This window comes from Salmo trutta, chromosome 12, assembly GCF_901001165.1.
Source record: "Salmo trutta chromosome 12, fSalTru1.1, whole genome shotgun sequence".
Classification (NCBI taxonomy): Eukaryota; Metazoa; Chordata; class Actinopteri; order Salmoniformes; family Salmonidae; genus Salmo; species Salmo trutta.
Genome location: NC_042968.1, coordinates 48829857 through 48854365, shown reverse-complemented (window position 1 = coordinate 48854365; position 24509 = coordinate 48829857). Strand labels below are relative to the sequence as shown.

Here is a 24509-nt window from a genome sequence, read left to right as displayed (position 1 = left end):
TCACAGACCAGGCAAGGAGAGCATTAATCAGAGGCAACAAAGAGACCAAAGATAACCCTGAAGGAGCTGCAAAGCTCCACAGCGGAGACTGGAGTATCTGTCCATAGGACCAATAAGCCGTTCACTCCACAGAGCTGGGCTTTACGGAAGAGTGGCCAGAAAAAGTCATTTCTTAAGGAAAAAAATAAGCAAACACGTTTGGTGTTCACCAAAAGGGATGTGGGAGACTCCCCAAACATATGAAGGTACTCTGGTCAGATGAGACTAAAATTAAGCTTTTTGGCCATCAAGGAAAACACTGTCTGGCGCAAACCCAACACCTCTCATCACCCCGAGAACACCATCCCCACAGTGAAGCATGGTGGTGGCAGCATCATGCTGTGGGGATATTTGTTTTTCCCCATCGGCAGGGACTGGGAAACTGGTCAGAATTGAAGGAATGATGGATGGTGCTAAATACAGGGAAATTCTTGAGGGAAACCTGTTTCAGTCTTCCAGAGATTTGAGACTGGGACGGAGGTTCACCTTCCAGCAGGACAATGACCCTAAGCATACTGCTCAAACACTCGAGTGGTATAAGGGGAAACATTTAAATGTCTTGGAATGGCCTAGTCAAAGCCCAGAACTCAATCCAATTGAGAATCTGTGGTATGACTTAAAGATTGCTGTACACCAGCGGAACCCATCCAACTTGAAGGTGCTGGAGCAGTTTTGCCTTGAAGAATGGGCAAAAATCCCAGTGGCTAGATGTGCCAAGCTTATAGAGACATACCCCAAGAGACTTGCAGCTGTAATTGCTGCAAAATGTGGCTCTACAAAGTATTGACTTTGGGGGGAGGTGAATAGTTATGCACGCTCAAGTTCTGTTCGTCTTATTTCTTGTTTGTTTCACAATAAAAAAAAATATTTAGCATCTTCAAAGTGGTAGGCATATTGTGTAAATCAAATGATACAACCCCCCCCCCCCAAAAAAAAAAAAAATAATAATTCCAGGTTGTAAGGCAACAAAATAGGAAAAAATGCCAAAGGGGGGTTGAATACTTTCGCATGCCACTGTACACAAATGTAAGCAAGGTTTGAAATGAATATGTTTTAGTCAAACATTATCTGTTTGGGCTTCTTGTGTTCGAGCCCTGACCGTCTGCTCTATTCCATCTTTCTTTAAAACACATACATACCTGCTAAATTCAATTGAGATGCAGCCTCGTTTATGTGTTTACAATTCCCATAAAACATTGACTACACACAAAAACAAAATGCTTGGTTGAAAGTTTGTACTCAGTTTTAATTTACAATGCACATTACCCCAATATAATCTTATAAAAAAGAGCAAGTCTAGCTAAGAGAAAATGCTGCCCAGCAACATTCATACCAAAACAAATATTCATGGTAATATTTATCAAAATTTGTCACTTTTTTTTTTTTTTTTTACAAAATATTTTTCTATTGAATTCAGACATTATTTTTCAATTTAGTGTGACCTTCTGCTCAACAACAACAACACTGAACAACATGTTGAAGAGAACGGTTTCAATATGCCCGTATTTGCTATCGTTTCTTTTTTTTTTGTAGTGCAGAAAAATAAACATATTTGAACAGTGCTCCCACCCACCCTCATGCAAACCGCCTCCATCATGCTGCTTTTTAAAAATCCAAGTTGTAGAAAAACGAAGAATATACAAAGAAGAAAAAGATGCTTCAGAGGTCTTGTTGAGAAAAGAAAAAAAAGGCCCTGTTTGATGAGGCTAATACTGGTAGCCTGAGGTACAGAAGTCTACAGCAGCGCTCCAAAAATACACCCTAGATGTTATATAGTGTTGACAAGGCTCTACTCAAAACAAAAACAGTAGTGCACTATATAGGGAACAGGGTGCCATTGGGGACGCATCCTGGAGAAGAAAAAAAAAATCAAAAAAAAAAATCACAGACAACGTTGATCTCCTCTGGCCAAATACACGTCGTTATCGTGTCACAACATCAGAATATACCGTTTGTCTTCAGAGAAGACAATGCTATGGTAAAACAATGATGCTCACGATGCTGGATAATGACTCAGTTTGACAACAGAAACACAACAACAAAAAACAGAAATCAGTGTCTGCCTTTGGTATACATTGTGATATCCCGGTGACTGAGCCGGACACCGCTGGAGACGGAAGCCAACCTGCATCGCTCTGTTCTAGCTAGCCGGGCTAATTAGGAGTTAATTTAGCATCTCCACAACGCCCAGACAGACAGACAGACAGAGAATGGCTCATTGTCCTGTTGTTGTTCTATCTTTCTCTGTCTCTCCAGGTTTTTAGGGTTTATGGAGAAAGGCTTAACTTTGATTTAGCGGTAGCTTGTGACGCCATGCGAAACGTCTGGGAGTTTAATCCCACGGAAGGTGTGTGATAGTCTGGGCTGGGGGCCACGCCTTAAAACGTGGACACACCTCTGTCCCATATGCATCCCAAATAGCACCCTATTCCGTATTTAGTGAACTTCACTTTTTACCTTTTTGTTGTTGACCAGCGCCACATAGGGGGTCAAAACTAGTGCACCGTTTAGGGAACAGCGTGCTATTTGAGACGCCGCCTCTTGTCTATCTGGGTCTCTGACTGAAAAAGGCTGGTCTGAAGCCTGTGGAACTATGGGTAAATAAATACAGTGGACTGACTGTATCTCAACACAGGCCTGAAACCTAACTCGAGATCGTGCAAAGCTCCCATTTGACGTCGACAACTACACGTCTTGCGCAAAACAAAAACAAAACAAAATATCTGTGTTAAGCGTTTCTGATCTTAAGTTAGGATTAGGTCCAAAGCCTATCCTAACTCTTTGTATTTAACTCTTGATATTTACATTCCCCTTCTACCCAAAAGAGCTCAAAGCAGAAGTAAAGCCATTCGTTTAGGACACAAAGAAATATAAACACACATATATATATATATATATATATATATATATATATATATATATATATATATATATATATATATATATATTAAAAAAAAATAAAAAAATAAAATAAAAATGTACAACGTGTGCATATCTGACGCCGCCAGACATCCAAAATAAAAACAGGCATACATCATTCTGATTAAGTCGAAACGTAGTGAATGTACTGACGATACTAAAAACGCCAGACGAACGTTAGCTAGTTCACCAAAGACTCTTTAAAAAGGAACAAGAAACCAAAAGGGAAAAAAAGCTATCCTTTTTCCCCCCTCCACACATCATTTTAACTAGTGAATAGTTTATCTTGTGACTCAACACAACAGGTCTCTTTTAGAAATGTATCCAAAGAGTCAAAAAAAAAAAAAAAGTGGACAATTCCTGACCTGAAACTCTTAAAAAAAAAAAAAAATCATCTCATCATGTGAACCAATCTGAACGCACAAAGAAGACAAGAGTGAAATCTCTCTGACAGTATATATCATCTCTGGGAGGAGAGAGAGGAAGAAACTCCAGTACGATTATTAAGAAGCAGTGGCGAGCTGTCTATCTATCATCACCCTGGTTGACTCAAAATGGCACCCTATTCTCTATATAGTGCACTACTATAGACCAGAGCCCTATGGGGAAATAGGGTGCCATTTTGGAAGCACTCAACCAATGAGGTATCCTATTTCATGTCCCTGCCCTCTTCTCACTGGCTGTTGTTGTTGTTACACGCCCCATTGTTGTTGTTGTTGTTGTGGGCGGGGCTGGCCCCCTCTACGCCGGGCGCTTGGACGTTGTCGGCCAGGTTGTGAGCGTGCTCCAGGAAGAGGTCCTTGAGGACTGACAGCTCCTTGCTGAGCAGCTTGATCTTAGCTTCCAGCCTCTCGTTTTCCTCTTTCAGCTCGTTGACCCGTTGCTGCGTGTCCTGGGCCTTCTGTTTAGATCTCATTCTGCTCTTCTTCACCGCCAGGTTATTCCGCTCTCTCCTCTGACGGTACTCGTCACTGTCCTTGTCCCCTGACGTCTTCTTCATCTTACTGGGTGGGGTGGCCTTGCCTCCTCCTCCTGTTCCTCCGGCTGGGGTCACAGGGACTAGCTGGGGTACCTGCTGTAAGCTTCCTCCTGGTGGTCCTGATGTTGTCGTTGCTCCACTAGCTTGGCTCTGGATCACACTAACAGTCCCTCTGTTTTGCTCCGTGTTTATCTTCTGCTGCGACCGCTCGCTCATTTGGTTTCGGATCTGCTGACCACTAGTCTCACTGTCCGTCTGCTATGACTGGCGTGCTGGTTTGGGCGCCACTCTGGATGAATGGGCTCGGCGCTGTCTGGATACACTCCTGAAGACCGGGGAGTTTACTGGAGTCTGGAAGGACAACGGAAATATGTTAGTCTTTCACTTTGCCTCGAGAAGAAGGTAAGAAACATGTTGATAGGGATTAATTAATAACAAAAAAAATAGGCTACACACAGGTGACAGCTAAGAACATTCTAGACTATGAGCTTTCAGTCAGACCTACTTGAGTCAGGGTAGTCATGGATACAGCACTTTTAGTCAGACCTACTTGAGTCAGGGTAGTCTGGGAAACAGCAGGACTCAACCTCAGTAGCACAATTTGTTTTAATTTAATCTTTATTTAACTAGTCAAGTCAGTTAAGAACAAATTATTATTTACAATGACGGCCTACCCTGGTCATACAGCCTGGAATCGAACCAGGGTCTGTAGTGATGCTTCTAGCACTGAGATGCAGTGCCTTAGACCGCTGCGATACAGCCTGGAATCGAACCAGGGTCTGTAGTGACGCCTCTAGCACTGAGACGCAGTGTCTTAGACCGCTGCGATACAGCCTGGAATCGAACCAGGGTCTGTCGTGACGCCTCTAGCACTGAGACGCAGTTTCTTAGACCGCTGCGATACAGCCTGGAATCGAACCAGGGTCTGTAGTGACGCCTCTAGCACTGAGACGCAGTGTCTTAGACCGCTGCGATACAGCCTGGAATCGAACCAGGGTCTGTCGTGACGCCTCTAGCACTGAGACGCAGTGCCTTAGACCGCTGCGCTACTCGGGAGCCCCATATAATTTCTAGTCATCTTGATTTCACCAGAAATAAAAGTCTTTGTGTAATTGGTAATAACCAGTGAGGGAAAAAAATCCAAGCACTGGAACTATTTCTGCTCGTTTGCTATTGGTTCCCATAGTATGAAGACAGATCTACAGTCCCATGTATGTTCACAGTCTTCCCCATCAGAGATTACTTTTATTGTAAAACACATTGATGCAAAAAAAAAAAAACACATCTAGAATATGTAGCTTTATAATATTGTGTATTTTCGTATTGACATTAAAATGTTGATGGGAATTTTTGGTGTAAAACAGATGGTTTTGGTTAAGCCCCTCCCTCAATTTGCATTAATTCACCAAAACATTTAGCTAGAATCACCAGCATGTTATTCTCCTTGAGGGAATTCACCCACCAAAACATTTAGCTAGAATCACCAGCATGTTAAAATCCTAGCTAACATCAGTGTGATAAAGTGACACAGGGAGAGAGAGTCGTGTGTATGTGACATGTCTCTCCGTCAGTCCGTTCAGCTGTCTGCTAGTTAGTGTTGCCTGTGGTTGCATCACCTCATACCTCCCTCCGTTCATGGCAGATAGTCTTTGTGCCACCAGAGAGAGAGAGAGAGAGAGAGAGAGAGAGACAGAGAGACAGAGAGAGAGAGACAGACAGAGAGAGACAGAGAGAGAGAGACAGACAGAGAGAGACAGACAGAGACACACACAGACAGAGAGAGAGACAGAGAGGGGAACTCCGTAGCCATGCAGTGGTAAGCAACGGACGTTTTTGGGATTAAAAAAAAAGAATAATATTGTGCCGGTGAATTCACTAAACACTAACACACAACGTTTGACGTGAGACTAACTAGTTAAAGTAGCTAGAATGTTTTATGGAAATACACAAAAAGCTTAATAAGAGAGAGTGAGTGATTTGGCAATAGCAGGAGGCGTGGAGCTTGGCTTGCTAACGCTTTAGTTTGTTAGCTAGCTAGCTAGACAACTGGCTAACACAAACTAGCAGCATTTCCCACAACCCGAAAATAACATCACCTAACGTCAAAAACAAACACACTTTGGACGCGCCATCACTATATACTTTGTTATACTAAACAGCGGTGTGATAAACCAAACTAAAGTTTACATTTTTGAGTTGTTGTGTAATTTAGCACGATTGACTTACAGCTTGTTTGATTCCAGTTAGCCTAGCTAGCCAGTTAGCCTAGCTAGCTATACCTTTTCCAAAGAAGATGACTTGGAAAATATTGCCCCCCAAAAAAATGAACGACGTACCTTGTCTGCTTTTTAGGTGTCGTCAATTGCCCATCAAAGTATAAAAAGTTAGGAGTAAATGTCCGTTGACCATATAAGTTAGTTGATGGAGTCTGTTTTGTTTGTTTAGATCATGTACCTAGAGCTACTCGAAGTATTGCGAAATCCTTTTGACCATGTAGGGAAATCTACCAGCTCAGCCAATCAACGGCGCCGGTGAGGATGGGTGACGCAATAAACTGTTTGATTGATAGGTTGAACAACCAATGGGAGAACGGTGTTTGCACTTTAGGTATTAGGGTTATTTATGTCTTATGAAAAATGATGTCATGAGTTCACACAATGAATTAGTTCATTGCTTTAATGACCTGTTTCGGGGAAGAGGCGTAACATTTCCAACAGTTGACATGAGTAATTTTTTTTTAATTTAGTTCAATTATAAAAAATTCAATTAAAAAATAAATAAATATACAAAATTGCTCTTGATATATCATGTGATAACACAGCTGTGCGTGTAAATAGCCTGCCATGTGTGATCTCCCTATCTTTGGTGTTGTAGCATCATCTTGGATCATCCACATTGTGCAGCCTATCACACACAGACACACAGATTCTTAAAGTAGCCTTCAACTAAAACATTGTCCTCTTTTTGGCAAAACAAATCATTTTCAAATCACGTTGGGAAGCATAGATTCTAGCTTTTTCATTACACACACATCTCTCTCTCTCCTTCTCTCTCTCCTTCCCTCTCTCCTTCCTGTTCAGTATATTCCTGTGAACAACAGACCATAAAAGTATATAGTTTTTAATACACGTATCAGAGGTAGTGATTAGTTTGGCTAATATGATTGGTCAGAAGTGGTAGACCCCATGTGGGAATATTGCCATCTTCACCTGTAAAACCCTTGTAAATCAATCCCAACAGCATATCTCAACATCATAGACTATCTCTGTGCGACAGGCCACTAGGTGGTGCTAGACTATGCCACCACTTGAACTGATGAGGAGCCAAGGGGAACTCCAAAACGTATACGCCTTCAATTGAATGAAGATAATCAATCAATAAATAAGGTTTTATTAATAATGTGTCACATCTGATTATACATATTTATCTCTCTTTCTCCCAACTGTTCTCCCATTCTCTCTCTCTCTCTCTCTCTCTCTCTCTCTCTCTCTCTCTCTCTCTCTCTCTCTCTCTCTCTCTCTCTTTCTCTCTTAGTGAACCTTTTGCACCTGGTATTCCATTTGTGTCATCAGTAACAAGAGCCACCATGGAAATCGAGGCACCGACAGCATCGATGGATCCCAAGTTTAAGGACGGTCTAGTCGTCCGTGCTGGCGAAACGTTTGTTATCGGAGCGGATATTCTGGGGACGCCACTCCCCAGAGTCAAGTGGTTAAAAGACGGGAAAGAAATTGATAAAACTTCCCCGAGAACGGAGGTCGTAAAAACGTTTGAACGCACCGTTTTAACAGTTCTAGATTGCATCAGAATAGATGGAGGACAGTTCGTCCTGAGTCTCAGCAATGTGGCTGGAAAGAAAGACATACCTGTCAATGTTAAGGTTCTCGATAGACCTGGTCCACCTGACGGTCCAATGAAGATAACTGGTGTGACTGCAGAGAAAGCCACGCTTCACTGGAGTCATCCGTTACAAGATGGCGGTGCCAGCGTTTCCCATTACGTCATTGAAAAGAGGGTAACCAACCGCGTGTCATGGACCGTAGTCGAACCGGAAACCCAAGCTGTCAGCTACAAAGTGACTAAACTTGTACCTGGCACCGAGTACATCTTCAGAGTTAAAGCGGTGAATAGGTTTGGCACTGGTGAACCTCTTGAATCAGACCCGGTTACTGCATGTTGTCCGTTCAAGCCGCCCAGCGCTCCTTCCACACCTGAAGCAAGTGCTATAACAAGCGACTCAATGGTCCTTACATGGAATCGCCCAGAAAACGACGGTGGTTCAGAAATAGACGGCTATATCGTTGAAAAACGTGATAAAGACGGTATTAGATGGACAAAGTGTAACAAGAGAAGACTTAACGATATCCGGTTCAGATGCACCGGACTCAACGAGGGACATTCCTATGAGTTCAGAGTATCTGCTGAGAATTCTGCTGGTCTCGGAGTGCCAAGTGAACCAACAGGATATATCAAAGCTTGTGACCCTTTATATCCACCAGGTCCTCCTTTTAACCCTAGAGTGACGGACCACTCAACCACAACCGTGTCTATCTCATGGACGAAACCCATCTACGATGGCGGAGCAGCCATCATAGGATACGTTGTTAAGATGAAGGAAGTAACGGAGGAAGAGTGGACAACTTGTACACCACCGACTGGTGTAGAAGAAACACACTTCACGGTGAAAACACTGAAGGAAAATCGAGAATATGACTTCCACATCTGTGCGATTAACACTGAAGGAGTTGGGGAACCGGCTGATGTCCCAGGGACTGTAGTTACATCCGAAAGACTTGAGGCCCCTGAGATTGAACTAGATTCAGACCTCAGGAAAATGGTGTCAGTTCGGGCGTGTTCAACACTACGTCTGTTTGTCCCATTCAGTGGAAGACCTGAACCTGTAGTCAAGTGGTCTAAGATGGAAGGACCTCTTACTGAGCGTGCACACATTGAGGTCACAAGCACCTACACAGTCCTTGTCATCCACACTGTCAACAGACTCGACACTGGCAAGTATGCTTTGACTCTTGAGAACGTCGGCGGTATGAAGTCTGCTTTCATTAACGTCACAGTGTTGGATTCACCAAGTGCCCCTGAGCACGTTGAAGTCAAGGACATTACTAGAGATTCTGTATCACTATCCTGGGAGCCTCCACTGATTGACGGCGGAGCTAAGATCACACATTACATCGTGGAGAAAAGAGAAGCTCAAAGACGGGCTTTTACCAGTGTTTCAGATAACTGTGGAAGAAATAGAATGAAGATCGACAACCTTATAGAAGGGGGACTTTACTATTTCCGTGTACTAGCTGTTAATGAGCTCGGTGTGGGTTTGCCAGCAGAAACACCAGAACCAATCAAGGTATCACAAGCTCCTTTGCCTCCTGGTAAAGTTACCGTTGTAGATGTTACTCACGACAGCGTGAGTCTGTCATGGGAAAAGCCTGACGATGACGGTGGTAGCCGAATCAAATGCTACGTAGTGGAAATGCAAACCAAGAACGATGACAAATGGACTGTGTGTTCTGAGATAAGGGGATTGAGATCAACTATTGATGGGCTCTTAACAGGTGAGGAATATTCATTTAGGATTAGTGCAGTCAATGAAACAGGCAAGAGTGAACCTAAGCTACTGGCAGAGGCTGTCGTAGTAAACGACGACACAATGGAACCTATCATCGATCTAACGTGCAACTCGTACAGTGTCAAGGCAGGAGACAATCTGAAAATCGATGTTCCATTTAGAGGCAGACCTGAACCTGAAGTTTCATGGAACAAAGATGGTGTTGAATTGAAGGAGACAACCAAGGTTAGCTTTCTTACATCTAATAACTCATCAAAAATCACTATCAGAAACACAACCAGGGAGGAATCGGGGAACTATGAGATCACCTTAACCAACACAGTTGGTAGAAAATCAGCCATAATAGCTGTTACCATCTTGGATAAACCTGGCCCTCCTGGTGCAATCAAGGTAGATGAAGTCAACGCTGACTATATTTCACTGTCTTGGGATCCCCCACTCTACGATGGAGGATGTCCAATCAGCAACTACGTAGTAGAGAAGAGAGATACTACCACTACAACATGGAAGACTGTTTCAGCCACAGTTGCCAGAACATCTATTAAAGTTCCTCGTTTGACACAAGGCATTGAATATCAGTTCCGTATTGCAGCTGAAAACCGCTACGGCGTCAGCCGTGCTGTGGAGTCCGCTTCAGTTGTTGCACAGTACCCCTTCGAGACACCTGGTCCTCCCACTACCCTCCATGTTGCTCAAGCTACAAAGTCCTTCATGTTGGTTACGTGGAATGAACCGGCCAATGACGGTGGAAGTCCAATCATCGGTTATCACCTGGAAATGAAGGACTATAGCAGTATTCGCTGGACGAAGACTAACAGAGGACGTCTCATTGCTGAAACAGAATTTAAAGTGAATGGCGTTGAAGAAAGCTTGCAGTATGAATTCCGTGTTTCTGCTGAGAATATCGCTGGCGTTGGACCGTACAGCAAAGCCACTGAGCCTATAGCTGCAAGAGATCCATGTGATCCTCCTGCTAACCTTACAGTTACGGACATCACAAGAACTTCAATTTCTCTTACTTGGTCCAAGCCGGAGAATGACGGTGGAGCCAAGGTGACTGGCTACATTGTTGAACGCAGGGAACTTCCAGATGGTTGTTGGTTGAAGTGCAATTTCACAAATCTCCAGGAAACTTGCTATGACATTGAAGGCCTTATGGAGGATATTCAATATGACTTCCGTGTTATTGCAAAGAACTCTGCTGGAGTACTCAGTGAGCCATCACAATGTACAGGTGGCATCACAGTCAAGGATAACGTGGTTCTGCCTCGTATTGTCTTGGATAACAAGTATAAGAAATTAGTCATTGTCAAAGCTGGAGATGTTCTAAGAATCGATGCAGATATTTCTGGGTGCCCACGTCCAGTCATTTCATGGTCAAAGGATGGTGAAAGGATTGAGGTCAAGGCAAGAATAGAGATCACTTCAACACACACTACCACCACATTACTAGTCCGAGATACTATTCGAAGAGACTCGGGTCAGTACACTGTAACAGTGCAGAACATTGCTGGTACAAGGTCCCTGTCAGTAAACTGTAAGGTTCTCGACCGCCCTGGACCATCTACTGGGCCATTGGATGTGACTGGTCTGACCGCAGAGAAATGCACTTTGACCTGGGGACCACCTCAAGAAAATGGTGGTGCAGAAATTCTGCGCTATATAGTTGAGAAATGTGAAACCAGTCGTGTCACCTGGACTTCAGTATATGAAGACGTGAAGGCTACAACATGCAAGGTCACCAGTCTGCGTAAAGGAAATGAATACATCTTCAGAGTAAAGGCAGTGAATGAATATGGAGAAGGTGAAGCCTTGGAGAGTGAGCCAACCAAGGCCACAGATCCATTCACTGTCCCCGCTGCACCAACAGATGTTGAAATCACCTGTGTAACAAGTGAGACGATGACAATCTGCTGGAAAAGACCTGAGTCCGATGGAGGAAGCAGCATTTCTGGCTATTTTATTGAAAAACGAGAGAAATCTGGATTGCGCTGGGTACAGGTGAACACAAAGCCTGTGAATGACCTTAGGGTCAAGGCATCCAATCTCTGTGAGGGATGTGAGTATGAGTACAGAGTCTATGCAGAAAATGTTGCAGGCTTAAGTCCCGCAAGTATTCCTTGCAAACTGACAAAAGCGGAGGATCCACAATTCCTGCCATCACCACCAGCTAAACCCAAAGTCATTGACTCAACCAAGACTGCTGTAACTCTTTCATGGAATAAGCCTTTGTTTGATGGTGGAGCTGCTGTAACTGGATACTGTGTTGAATATAAGAGAACAGATGAAGAGGACTGGTGCGTCGGTGTTTCAAACACAGAGAACACTGAATTCACTGTCGTTGGATTGACATCTGGAGCAGAATATGTATTTGTTGTCAAATCCATCAACAAGATTGGTGTCAGTGAGCCAAGCCTTCCTACTGATCCACAAGCAGCTGAGGACAGAGAAGAGGAACCACAGTTTAATATCAGCAATGAGATGCGAAAGACTCTTCTTGTAAAGGACGGCAGTTCATTCACCTTAACTGTGCCATTCAGGGGCAAGCCTGTTCCTAAAGTTATGTGGGACAAGGCAGATGTTGACCTGAGAGTGAGGGCCAGTGTTCATACCACTGATACCGTCACGTCTATCACAGTGGAACAAGCAACAAGAGATGACTCTGGAAAATATACAGTGACTTTACAAAACGTTGCTGGAAAAGTCACATGTACATTAAATGTCAGGGTTCTTGACTCTCCTGGTCCACCATGCCGTGTTGGGGTCAAGGACGTTACCAAGAGCTCTGCAACAGTTGCCTGGGATACCCCAGAAAACGAAGGTGGTGCTGCTGTCACCAACTACCTTGTTGATATTCGTGAGGTGAGCAACAAGGGATGGACCAGAGTCACAGATTCATGTCCTCGTCTGACCTACAGAGTGTCAGACCTAAAAGAGGGAGGAGTGTACTGCTTCAGAGTCACTGGTGAAAACCAGTATGGAATCGGCTTGCCAGCTGAGACCAAATACGGAGCAATGATTACAGGTATGCTAGAACTGAAGATCCAAATGTAAGCTTTACAATATATATTTTACTAATTTCATTTTTGTATTTTATTTAAAAAAAAACTGTATTTCTTTCCCCCCCTTGATTTCAGAAAAACCCAGCCCACCACAAACCATCGAAGTCACCGAGATCACCAAGGAAAGTGTGTCCCTGTCATGGATCAAACCTGAGAATGACGGCGGAAGCAGAATCACCAGTTATCGAGTCGATGCTCTCGAGAAGGGTCAGGATAAATGGGTGAAGTGTGGCGTCACCAAGACCGTCCACTTTGTGGTGTACGACCTGAAGGAAGCTACTCAATACTTTTTCAGAGTTCGTGCTGAAAACCACGCTGGATTCAGTGACCCTACAGAAATGGCTCTCCCTGTGTTAGTTAAAGGGCAACTTGGTGAGTTGTTGCCCAGCCCTACATTTACAGTTACTAAGGGTAGAGAATTTCTGAGTATAACCCACGATAGGTAGTTTACTACATTCATAAACCACGATAGATAGTTTACTACATTCTGGAAAACGAATTCTTACATGTGGATTGTTTCATTTTGATTTGATATCCTCAATGAAATAACAAGTCTTCATCTATCTTTCAACAGAACCTCCTGAGATGAACATGAACAAGTTCCCTGACAATATAGTCTACGTCAGAGCAGGATCAAACCTGAAATGCCAGATCCCACTTACCGGGAAACCTGCGCCAAAGATATCTCTTTCAAAGGACGATGTTGTGTTGAAGTCAACGATGAGATTCAACTCTGAAGTAACTCCTGAATATCTTATCATCAGTCTTCGTGAGAGCACTGCTACTGATTCAGGAAGGTACGACATATGTGCCTCTAACACCAGCGGAGCTTCTAGGTCTTTTGTGACCATTGTGGTCCTGGATAGACCCAGCGCCCCAGTTGGTCCTATTGGAATGTCTGAAGTGACAGAGGACAGTGTGAGTCTGACGTGGCTTCCTCCTCGTTATGACGGCGGAAGCCCCATCACAAACTACATAATAATGAAACGAGAAACGACAAACGCCGACTGGACTGAAGTCTCCTCAGTCGTTGTGAAATGCACAATGAAAATCATGAAGCTCATAACAGGACTAGAGTACCAGTTCAGAATCAGGGCTGAAAATCGCTACGGTATCAGTGAGTACATCGACTCAGCAACCGTCAAAGTGGATCTTAACTACAGTAAGTTATATACTACTCTATTCATGTTTTATGTTTGTATTGTATATACATATATACATATATACATGTGTACAGTCGTGGCCAAAAGTTTTGAGAATGACACAAATAATAATTTTCACAAGGTTTGCTGCCTCAGTGTCTTTAGATGTTTTTGTCAGATGTTACTATGGAATACTGAAATATAATTACAAGCATTTCATAAGTGTCAAAGGCTTTTATTGACAATTACATGAAGTTGATGCAAAGAGTCAATATTTTCAGTGTTGACCCTTCTTTTTCAAGACCTCTGCAATCTGCCCTGGCATGCTGTCAATTAACTTCTGGGCCACATCCTGACTGATGGCAGCCCATTCTTGCATAATCAATGCTTGGAGTTTGTCAGAATTTGTGGGTTTTTGTTTGTCCACCCGCCTCTTGAGGATTGACCACAAGTTCTCAATGGGATTAAGGTCTGGGGAGTTTTCTGGCCATGGACCCAAAATAACGATGTTTTGTTCCCCGAGCCACTTAGTTATCACTTTTGCCTTATGGCAAGGTGCTCCATCATGCTGGAAAAGGCATTGTTCGTCACCAAACTGTTCCTGGATGGTTGGGAGAAGTTGCTCTCGGAGGATGTTCTTAGGCAAAATTGTGAGTGAGTCCACTCCCTTGGCTGAGAAGCAACCCCACACATGAATGGTCTCAGGATGCTTTACTGTTGGCATGACACAGGACTGATGGTAGCGCTCACCTTGTCTTCTCCGGACAAGCTTTTTTCTGGATGCCCCAAACAATCGGAAAGGGGATTCATCAGAGAAAATGACTTTACCCCAGTCCTCAGCAGTCCAATCCCTGTACCTTTTGCAGAATATCAGTCTGTCGCTGATGTTGTTCCTGGAGAGAAGTGGCTTCTTTGCTGCCCTTCTTGACACCAGGCCATCCTCCAAAAGTCTTCGCCTCACTGTGCATGCAGATGCACTCACACCTGCATGCTGCCATTCCTGAGCAAGCTCTGTACTGGTGGTGCCCCGATCCCGCAGCTGAATCAACTTTAGGAGACGGTCCTGGCGCTTGCTGGACTTTCTTGGGCGCCCTGAAGCCTTCTTCACAACAGTTGAACCGCTCTCCTTGAAGTTCTTGATGATCTGATAAATCGTTGATTTAGGTGCAATCTTACTGGCAGCAATATCTTTGCCTGTGGAGCCCTTTTTGTGCAAAGCAATGATGACGGCACGTGTTTCCTTGCAGGTAACCATGGATGACAGAGGAAGAACAATGATTCCAAGCACCACCCTGCTTTTGAAGCTTCCAGTCTGTTATTCGAACTCAATCAGCATGACAGAGTGATCTCCAGCCTTGTCCTCGTCAACACTCACACCTGTGTTAACGAGAGAATCACTGACATGTTGTCAGCTGGTCCTTTTGTGGCAGGGCTGAAATGCAGTGGAAATGTTTTTTTGGGGGGTTCAGTTTATTTGCATGGCAAAGAGGGACTTTGCAATTAATTGCAATTAATCTGATCACTCTTCATAACATTCTGGAGTATATGCAAATTGCCATCATACAAACTGAGGCAGCAGACTTTGTGAAAATGTATATTTGTGTCATTCTCAAAACTTTTGGCCACGACTGTATATGTAACGTATACACTTGTGACAGACCACTAGGGGGCGCTGTACTATGACACCCCTTGAACTGATAAAGAATACCTGACAACGTGTTATTGTACAGGGTAAAAGTAACATACTTAGATTCATTTCTAAATGTTATTTTCGTTCGTCTATAGCCGTTCCCGAAGCTCCGTCACCTCCGATCGTTACGTCTGTAACCAGAGAAAGCATCACCGTCGCCTGGACAGAGCCGAACTGGAACGGAGGAAGACCAGTAGTCGGATATCATCTTCAGATGAAGGACAAGAACAGCATCCTGTGGCAGACGGTTAACAAAACCGTTATCCGCGCCACACACTTCAAAGTGACGAACGTCGTCGTCGCTGGTCTCATCTACGAGTTCAAGGTGGCAGCAGAAAACGCAGCTGGATGCAGTCCCCTTAGCAAGATCTCAGATGCTGTCCTGGCGATTGATGCTTGTGGTAAGGAGACTTGGCTACTTTCAGTAGTGGTTTGTCCATCACAGTGTGGCGTAGTCAGCGGGATTGAGTGGTTGTCCATCACAGTGTGGCGTAGTCAGCGGGATTGAGTGGTTGTCCATCACAGTGTGGCGTAGTCAGCGGGATTGAGTGGTTGTCCATCACAGTGTGGCGTAGTCAGCGGGATTGAGTGGTTGTCCATCACAGTGTGGCGTAGTCAGCGGGATTGAGTGGTTGTCCATCACAGTGTGGCGTAGTCAGCGGGATTGAGTGGTGGTCCATCACAGTGTGGCGTAGTCAGCGGGATTGAGTGGTGGTCCATCACAGTGTGGCGTAGTCAGCGGGATTGAGTGGTGGTCCATCACAGTGTGGCGTAGTCAGCGGGATTGAGTGGTTGTCCATCACAGTGTGGCGTAGTCAGCGGGATTGAGTGGTTGTCCATCACAGTGTGGCGTAGTCAGCGGGATTGAGTGGTTGTCCATCACAGTGTGGCGTAGTCAGCGGGATTGAGTGGTGGTCCATCACAGTGTGGCGTAGTCAGCGGGATTGAGTGGTTGTCCATCACAGTGTGGCGTAGTCAGCGGGATTGAGTGGTTGTCCATCACAGTGTGGCGTAGTCAGCGGGATTGAGTGGTTGTCCATCACAGTGTGGCGTAGTCAGCGGGATTGAGTGGTTGTCCATCACAGTGTGGCGTAGTCAGCGGGATTGAGTGGTTGTCCATCACAGTGTGGCGTAGTCAGCGGGATTGAGTGGTTGTCCATCACAGTGTGGCGTAGTCAGCGGGATTGAGTGGTGGTCCATCACAGTGTGGCGTAGTCAGCGGGATTGAGTGGTGGTCCATCACAGTGTGGCGTAGTCAGCGGGATTGAGTGGTGGTCCATCACAGTGTGGCGTAGTCAGCGGGATTGAGTGGTTGTCCATCACAGTGTGGCGTAGTCAGCGGGATTGAGTGGTGGTCCATCACAGTGTGGCGTAGTCAGCGGGATTGAGTGGTGGTCCATCACAGTGTGGCGTAGTCAGCGGGATTGAGTGGTTGTCCATCACAGTGTGGCGTAGTCAGCGGGATTGAGTGGTTGTCCATCACAGTGTGGCGTAGTCAGCGGGATTGAGTGGTGGTCCATCACAGTGTGGCGTAGTCAGCGGGATTGAGTGGTTGTCCATCACAGTGTGGCGTAGTCAGCGGGATTGAGTGGTGGTCCATCACAGTGTGGCGTAGTCAGCGGGATTGAGTGGTGGTCCATCACAGTGTGGCGTAGTCAGCGGGATTGAGTGGTGGTCCATCACAGTGTGGCGTAGTCAGCGGGATTGAGTGGTTGTCCATCACAGTGTGGCGTAGTCAGCGGGATTGAGTGGTGGTCCATCACAGTGTGGCGTAGTCAGCGGGATTGAGTGGTTGTCCATCACAGTGTGGCGTAGTCAGCGGGATTGAGTGGTGGTCCATCACAGTGTGGCGTAGTCAGCGGGATTGAGTGGTTGTCCATCACAGTGTGGCGTAGTCAGCGGGATTGAGTGGTGGTCCATCACAGTGTGGCGTAGTCAGCGGGATTGAGTGGTTGTCCATCACAGTGTGGCGTAGTCAGCGGGATTGAGTGGTTGTCCATCACAGTGTGGCGTAGTCAGCGGGATTGAGTGGTTGTCCATCACAGTGTGGCGTAGTCAGCAGGATTGAGTGGTTGTCCATCACAGTGTGGCGTAGTCAGCGGGATTGAGTGGTTGTCCATCACAGTGTGGCGTAGTCAGCGGGATTGAGTGGTTGTCCATCACAGTGTGGCGTAGTCAGCGGGATTGAGTGGTTGTCCATCACAGTGTGGCGTAGTCAGCGGGATTGAGTTATATCTATTTATCATTAAAACCTCACGTAACACTTGCTTTTTCATTTTTTTTATTTTTTTTTCTCCCAATATCACTGTGTACTTCCTTGAAACTTTCTATGTATTAACAACTGTATCTGAACCTCTAAATCGGTTTGTTGTTGTTTGTTGTTGTTGTTTGTTGTTGCAGAGCCTCCAACCAACGTCCGGATCACTCACATCAGAAAGTCTTCCGTCAGACTTGAATGGTCGAAGCCTTCTTACGATGGTGGTAGCAAAGTCACATGTTACCTGATTGAGAAGAAAGAGGGTGAAAGAGACAGGTGGACGAAGGTTAACTTCACCAACGTTTCTGACACGCACTATACGGTGACAGAGCTGAACGAGCGTGTGGTTTACGAATTCAGAGTCGTGGCGAAGAACGCAGCCGGATCGGTCAGCGATCCGTCCGTCACTGCCGGCCCGGCGATGTGTGTGGACACGGACGATTACGAAGAAGATTAGATTTTGGGGGTTTTATATATATTTTTTTGAAATAGTTGATTTGTTTTAATTGTCAGAGGCTGTTCTTGTATTGTTGTGAAAGTGGTTGAAGTCGTTAAAATTGCAGTTGGTTTTTCTTTAAAAGTTGAGATTTAAAAAAAAAAAAGTAATTGGTGTGGTTACTGAAATAGCTATATTTTTTGATTGGTAGAAGATATTTACATTTTGACAGCTGATTTTAAATAGCAGAGAAGATTTGATATGCTCCTATTACTGTCTGACTTGTTGGGGTCAAAATAGTTGATTTGTGTGTGAAATCACAGTGTTTTTACAGTGGATAAAATGTTGGACGTCGTCACTTGTTTATGAATGTTTTTGGACTAGAGTGTGAGTTTACCAAGGTTGAAGAAATCCCATGAAAAACATATTGTCAGCCATGTGGACTGTTTGCACATTTTTCACATTTGATTGGTGTTGACAGCTTTAACGGTTTAAGAGAAGAAATCAAAAGGCAGAAGTGTGTCAGATAACGGTAGTGGTGTTGCCTCTACTCTCTCGGCAGGTAGCCTAGTGGTTAGAGTGGAGGGACGGCAGGTAGCCTAGTGGTTAGAGTGGAGGGGCGGCAGGTAGCCTAGTGGTTAGAGTGGAGGGGCGGCAGGTAGCCTAGTGGTTAGAGTGGAGGGGCGGCAGGTAGCCTAGTGGTTAGAGTGTAGGGGCGGCAGGTAGCCTAGTGGTTAGAGTGGAGGGCGGCAGGTAGCCTAGTGGTTAGAGTGGAGGGGAGGCAGGTAGCCTAGTGGTTAGAGTGGAGGGGCGGCAGGTAGCCTAGTGGTTAGAGTGGAGGGGAGGCAGGTAGCCTAGTGGTTAGAGTGGAGGGGCGGCAGGTAGCCTAGTGGTTAGAGTGGAGGGGCGGCAGGTAGCCTAGTGGTTAGAGTGGAGGGGAGGCAGGTAGCCTAGTGGTTAGAGTGGAGGGGAGGCAGGTAGCCTAGTGGTTAGAGTGGAGGGACGGCAGGTAGCCTAGTGGTTAGAGTGGAGGGACGGCAGGTAGCCTAGTGGTTAGAGTGGAGGGGCGGCAGGTAGCCTAGTGGTTAGAGTGGAGGGACGGCAGGTAGCCTAGTGGTTAGACCGTTGGGCCAGTAACCGAAAGGTTGCTGGATTGAATCCCCGAGCTGACAAAGTATAAATCTGTCGTTCTGCCCCCTGAACAAGGCAGTTAACCCCACTGTTCCCCAGTAGGTCGCCATTATAAATAAGAATTTGTTCTTAACAGACTTGCCTCGTTAAATAAAGGTTTAATAAAAAATAATTAAAAACTCTCGGTCTCTGTCTTTCAATTCAATTTAAATTCTCTCTCTCTACTACACATTCCACTATTTTTAATAAGACAGTAATAATAACAACAGTAATACTAATAATGGAAAGTAAATGACTGCTTAATATGCATATGTTGTTATTTAGTGTAACTCAGGCTATGGCAGGCAAGTAACTATCTGGCTTCAAGAGGAGCCATTGCTCCTCTGCTCATCGACTATTTATAGTTTTACCTCTGGGTTTATTTATAAGATACAATTTTGAATAAATGTAGTAATTTCTGTGAATAATGTATCTCTTGGTGAGTAATAGTTCTCACAGTAAAATAAAATGTGCATCTCTGTTTCTACCTCCCGTCGTGCAGCGATCACATACACAGCAGGTAGCCTAGTGGTTAGAGCGTTGGGCCAGTAACCAGCAGGTAGCCTAGCGGTTAGAGCGTTGGGCCAGTAACCAGCAGGTAGCCTAGTGGTTAGAGCGTTGGGTCAGTAACCAGCAGGTAGCCTAGTGGTTAGAGCGTTGGGCCAGTAACCAGCAGGTAGCCTAGCGGTTAGAGTGTTGGGCCAGTAACCAGCAGGTAGCCTAGTGGTTAGAGCGTTGGGCCAGTGCCCAGCAGGTAGCCTAGTGGTTAGAGCGTTGGGCCAGTAACCAGCAGGTAGCCTAGTGGTTAGAGCGTTGGGCCAGTAACCAGCAGGTAGCCTACTTGTTAGAGCGTTGGGCCAGTAACCAGCGGGTAGCCTAGTGGTTAGAGCGTTGGGCCAGTAACCAGCAGGTAGTCTAGTGGTTAGAGCGTTGGGCCAGTAACCAGCAGGTAGCCTAGTGGTTAGAGCGTTGGGTCAGTAACCAGCAGGTAGCCTAGTGGTTAGAGTGTTGGGCCAGTAACCAGCAGGTAGCCTAGTGGTTAGAGCGTTGGGCCAGTAACCAGCAGGTAGTCTAGTGGTTAGAGCGTTGGGTCAGTAACCAGCAGGTAGCCTAGTGGTTAGAGCGTTGGGCCAGTAACCAGCAGGTAGCCTAGTGGTTAGAGCGTTGGGTCAGTAACCAGCAGGTAGCCTAGTGGTTAGAGCGTTGGGCCAGTAACCAGCAGGTAGCCTAGTGGTTAGAGCGTTGGGTCAGTAACCAGCAGGTAGCCTAGTGGTTAGAGCGTTGGGCCAGTAACCAGCAGGTAGCCTAGTGGTTAGAGCGTTGGGCTAGTAACCAGCAGGTAGCCTAGTGGTTAGAGCGTTGGGCTAGTAACCAGCAGGTAGCCTAGTGGTTAGAGCGTTGGGCCAGTAACCAGCAGGTAACCTAGTGGTTAGAGCGTTGGGCCAGTAACCAGCAGGTAACCTAGTGGTTAGAGCGTTGGGCCAGTAACCAGCAGGTAACCTACTGGTTAGAGCGTTGGGCCAGTAACCAGCAGGTAGCTTAGTGGTTAGAGCGTTGGGCCAGTAACCAGCAGGTAGCCTAGTGGTTAGAGCGTTGGGCCAGTAACCAGCAGGTAGCCTAGTGGTTAGAGCGTTGGGCCAGTAACCAGCAGGTAGCCTAGTGGTTAGAGCTTTGGGCCAGTAACCAGCAGGTAGCCTACTTGTTAGAGCGTTGGGCCAGTAACCAGCAGGTAGCCTAGTGGTTAGAGCGTTGGGTCAGTAACCAGCAGGTAGCCTAGTGGTTAGAGCGTTGGGCCAGTAACCAGCAGGTAGCCTAGTGGTTAGAGCGTTGGGCCAGTAACCAGCAGGTAGCCTAGTGGTTAGAGCGTTGGGCCAGTAACCAGCAGGTAGCCTAGTGGTTAGAGCGTTGGGCCAGTATCCAGCAGGTAGCCTAGTGGTTAGAGCGTTGGGCCGGTAACCAGCAGGTAGACTAGTGGTTAGAGCGTTGGGCCAGTAACCAGCAGGTAGCCTAGTGGTTAGAGCGTTGGGCCAGTAACCAGCAGGTAGCCTAGTGGTTAGAGCGTTGGGCCAGTAACCAGCAGGTAGACTAGTGGTTAGAGCGTTGGGCCAGTAACCAGCAGGTAGCCTAGTGGTTAGAGCGTTGGGCCAGTAACCAGCAGGTAGCCTAGTGGTTAGAGCTTTGGGCCAGTAACCAGCAGGTAGCCTAGTGGTTAGAGCGTTGGGCCAGTAACCAGCAGGTAGCCTAGTGGTTAGAGCGTTGGGCCAGTAACTAGCAGGTAGCCTACTTGTTAGAGCGTTGGGCCAGTAACCAGCAGGTAGCCTAGTGGTTAGAGCGTTGGGCCAGTAACCAGCAAGTAGCCTAGTGGTTAGAGCGTTGGGCCGGTAACCAGCAGGTAGCCTAGTGGTTAGAGCGTTGGGCCAGTAACCAGCAGGTAGCCTAGTGGTTAGAGCGTTGGGCCAGTAACCAGCAGGTAGCCTAGTGGTTAGAGCTTTGGGCCAGTAACCAGCAGGTAGCCTAGTGGTTAGAGCGTTGGGCCAGTAACCAGCAGGTAGCCTAGTGGTTAGAGCGTTGGGCCAGTAACCAGCAGGTAGCCTACTTGTTAGAGCGTTGGGCCAGTAACCAGCAGGTAGCCTAGTGGTTAGAGCGTTGGGCCAGTAACCAGCAAGTAGCCTAGTGGTTAGAGCGTTGGGCCGGTAACCAGCAGGTAGCCTAGTGGTTAGAGCGTTGGGCCAGTAACCAGCAGGTAGCCTAGTGGTTAGAGCGCTGGGCCAGTAACCAGCAGGTAGCCTAGTGGTTAGAGCGTTGGGCCAGTAACCAGCAGGTAGCCTAGTGGTTAGAGCGTTGGACTAGTAACCAGCAGGTAACCTAGTGGTTAGAGCATTGGGCCAGTAACCAGCAGGTAGCCTAGTGGTTAGAGCATTGGGCCAGTAACCAGCAGGTAGTCTAGTGGTTAGAGCGTTGGGCCAGTAACCAGCAGGTAGCCTACTTGTTAGAGCGTTGGGCCAGTAACCAGCAGGTAGCCTAGTGGTTAGAGCGTTGGGCCAGTAACCAGCAAGTAGCCTAGTGGTTAGAGCGTTGGGCCGGTAACCAGCAGGTAGCCTAGTGGTTAGAGCGTTGGGCCAGTAACCATCTGGTAGTCTAGTGGTTAGAGCGTTGGGCCAGTAACCGAAAGGTTGCTTGATCCAATCCCTGAGCTGACAAGGTAAAAAATCTTGTTGTTCTGCCCCTGAACAAGGCAGTTAACCCACTGTTCCTAGACTGTCATTTTAAATAACAATTTGTTCTTAACTGACTTGCCCTAGTTAAATAAAAAATACACACTCCTCTTTGGGTAGCCATGTCTTTTTATGTCTGACGGTTTCTATTTGCCAATTGGTGGTCACTCAGCCTGTACTTGGTAAGGATCTGTCTCTGCCAGGTGGTCACTCAGCCTGTACATGGTAAGGATCTGTCTCTGTTTCGTATCTCTGACAGAGTAGAGATAATCAGCCAATTCATATTCTCTGTTTAGGATCAGAACGCTGTTGAGTTGGTTTTCAGACTTTGTTTATTTTATCCAATGTTGTAAATATGTCCTTTGATTGGTTCTTGATTTTGTTGGATGATGGTTCCACTGTGTATTGCTGTTCAACCATGGTATTTCCTGTCCCAGGAAGTTGGACATGTTCAACCATGGTATTTCCTGTCCCAGGTAGTTGGACCATGTTCAACCATGGTATTTCCTGTCCCAGGTAGTTGGACATGTATTTCCTCATTTGAAAGAATGTCTGCTGCTCTGATTCCTGGCCTTTTTCTGGAAAATCACGATGTTGCTTTTCTGAAAGTTGATGTTGATTGCCCAGTTAATGCTGTATTCCAAAAGAATGTTAAGTTGTTCCTGTAGACCTCTGTCTCTGTCTCTGTCTCTGTCTCTGCGTGTCTCTGCATCTCTCCTCAGTGGGTCCTGCCAAGGAGAGAGATCTATCCTGCCAGTATCATCCTCCCTCCCTCCCGTTCTCCCTCCCTCCCGTTCTCCCTCCCTCCCTCCCGTTCTCCCTCCCGTTCTCCCTCCCGTTCTCCCGTTCTCCCTCCTTCCCTCTCTCCGTTCCGTTCTCCCTCCCTCCCTCCCTCCCTCCCTCCCTCCCTCCCTCCTGTTCTCCCTCCCTCCCTCCCGTTCTCCCTCCCGTTCTCCCTCCCGTTCTCCCTCCCGTTCTTCCTCCCTCCCTCCCTCCCTCCCTCCCGTTCTCCCTCCCTCCCATTCTCCCTCCCTCCCATTCTCCCTCCCTCCCATTCTCCCTCCCTCCCTCCCTCCCGTTCTCCCTCCCTCCCTCCCGTTCTCCCTCCCTCCCTCCCATCCTCCCTCCCTCCCGTTCTCCCTCCCTCCCTCCCTCCTGATGTGTTCTCACAGCTGGGCTGATAAGTCTCCTTTAAGGAGTGGAGGACAAATCTCTGGCTCTCAGACCAGTGTATGAATCAAATGAACTGTGTATCTTCAATAGTCAAACCAGTTATTGGACTTGAGGACCCATTTAATATTATGAGTTATGTGTCAGAATACCTGTATAACCCACACCCTGCAGAATAACTGGACACATGGATGGGACTGGATGTACAATATCAAGCATCTCAGAACAGTGCTGCTGATCTGGGATCAGGTCTCCCCTGGTCTGTTTAATCTATTAACGATGATCTAAAAGGCTGAACTGATCCTAGACCACCAGTCCTACCCTGAGGCCTGATCCTAGACCTGATCCTAGACCTGATCCTAGACCACCACTTCTACCCTGAGACCTGATCCTAGACCACCACTCCTACCCTGAGACCTGATCCTAGACCTGATCCTAGACCACCACTCCTACCCTGAGACCTGATCCTAGACCACCACTCCTACCCTGAGCCCTGATCCTAGACCACCACTCCTACCCTGAGACCTGATCCTAGACTACCACTCCTACCCTGAGACCTGATCCTAGACCACCACTCCTACCCTGAGCCCTGATCCTAGACCACCACTCCTACCCTGAGACCTGATCCTAGACCACAACTCCTACCCTGAGACCTGATGCTAGACCACCACTCTACCCTGAGCCCTGATCCTAGACCACCACTCCTACCCTGAGACCTGATCCTAGACCACCACTCCTACCCTGTTACCTGATCCTAGACCACCACTCCTACCCTGTTACCTGATCCTAGACCACCACTCCTACCCTGTGACCTGATCCTAGACCACCACTCCTACCCTGAGACCT

The 24509-nt window shown here is 46.5% G+C and overlaps 2 protein-coding genes and 1 long non-coding RNA gene across 5 annotated transcripts; 1 reads left to right on the top strand and 2 right to left on the bottom strand.

Moving 5' to 3' along the window:
• Positions 1–1075: 1075 nt before the first annotated feature.
• Positions 1076–2254, bottom strand: LOC115203722 (uncharacterized). Its single transcript, XR_003880236.1, has 2 exons — positions 1414–2254; positions 1076–1159 (listed from the first exon to the last, which is right to left on the bottom strand). It is a non-coding gene; the product is annotated as an uncharacterized LOC115203722 (long non-coding RNA).
• An 881-nt stretch (positions 2255–3135) lies between these two features.
• Positions 3136–6443, bottom strand: cebpg (CCAAT enhancer binding protein gamma). 2 transcript variants are annotated; one of them, XM_029768648.1, is made up of 3 exons: positions 6274–6443; positions 3591–4288; positions 3136–3519 (listed from the first exon to the last, which is right to left on the bottom strand). In XM_029768648.1, the coding sequence occupies exon 2, from the start codon at positions 4151–4153 to the stop codon at positions 3632–3634; it is 522 nt and encodes a 173-aa protein (XP_029624508.1). In that variant the 5' UTR covers positions 4154–4288; positions 6274–6443; the 3' UTR covers positions 3136–3519; positions 3591–3631. The 2 variants fall into 2 exon arrangements, with proteins under 2 accessions (XP_029624508.1, XP_029624507.1); XM_029768647.1 differs by having other exon boundaries at positions 3136–4288.
• LOC115203708 (titin) lies at positions 5668–18545 on the top strand. Of its 2 annotated transcripts, XM_029768627.1 has the most exons (7): positions 5707–5753; positions 6383–6468; positions 7472–12546; positions 12659–12955; positions 13158–13745; positions 15511–15816; positions 17816–18545. In XM_029768627.1, exons 2-7 carry the CDS (start codon positions 6386–6388, stop codon positions 18127–18129), a joined length of 6663 nt encoding a protein of 2220 aa, XP_029624487.1. In that variant the 5' UTR covers positions 5707–5753; positions 6383–6385; the 3' UTR covers positions 18130–18545. The 2 variants fall into 2 exon arrangements, with proteins under 2 accessions (XP_029624486.1, XP_029624487.1); XM_029768626.1 differs by lacking the exon at positions 6383–6468 and having other exon boundaries at positions 5668–5753.
• The last annotated feature ends 5964 nt before the right edge of the window (positions 18546–24509 follow it).

Coding starts and splice junctions, on each gene's coding strand:
- LOC115203708 (XM_029768627.1), top strand. CDS start 6,386: ATGTACCTAGAGCTACTCGAAGTATTGCGAAATCCTTTTGACCATGTA. Junction 6,469..7,471: donor TCAGCCAATCAACGGCGCCG/GTGAGGATGGGT, acceptor TTTCTCTCTTAG/TGAACCTTTTGCACCTGGTA. Junction 13,746..15,510: donor CAAAGTGGATCTTAACTACA/GTAAGTTATATA, acceptor GTTCGTCTATAG/CCGTTCCCGAAGCTCCGTCA.
- cebpg (XM_029768647.1), bottom strand. CDS start 4,153: ATGAGCGAGCGGTCGCAGCAGAAGATAAACACGGAGCAAAACAGAGGG.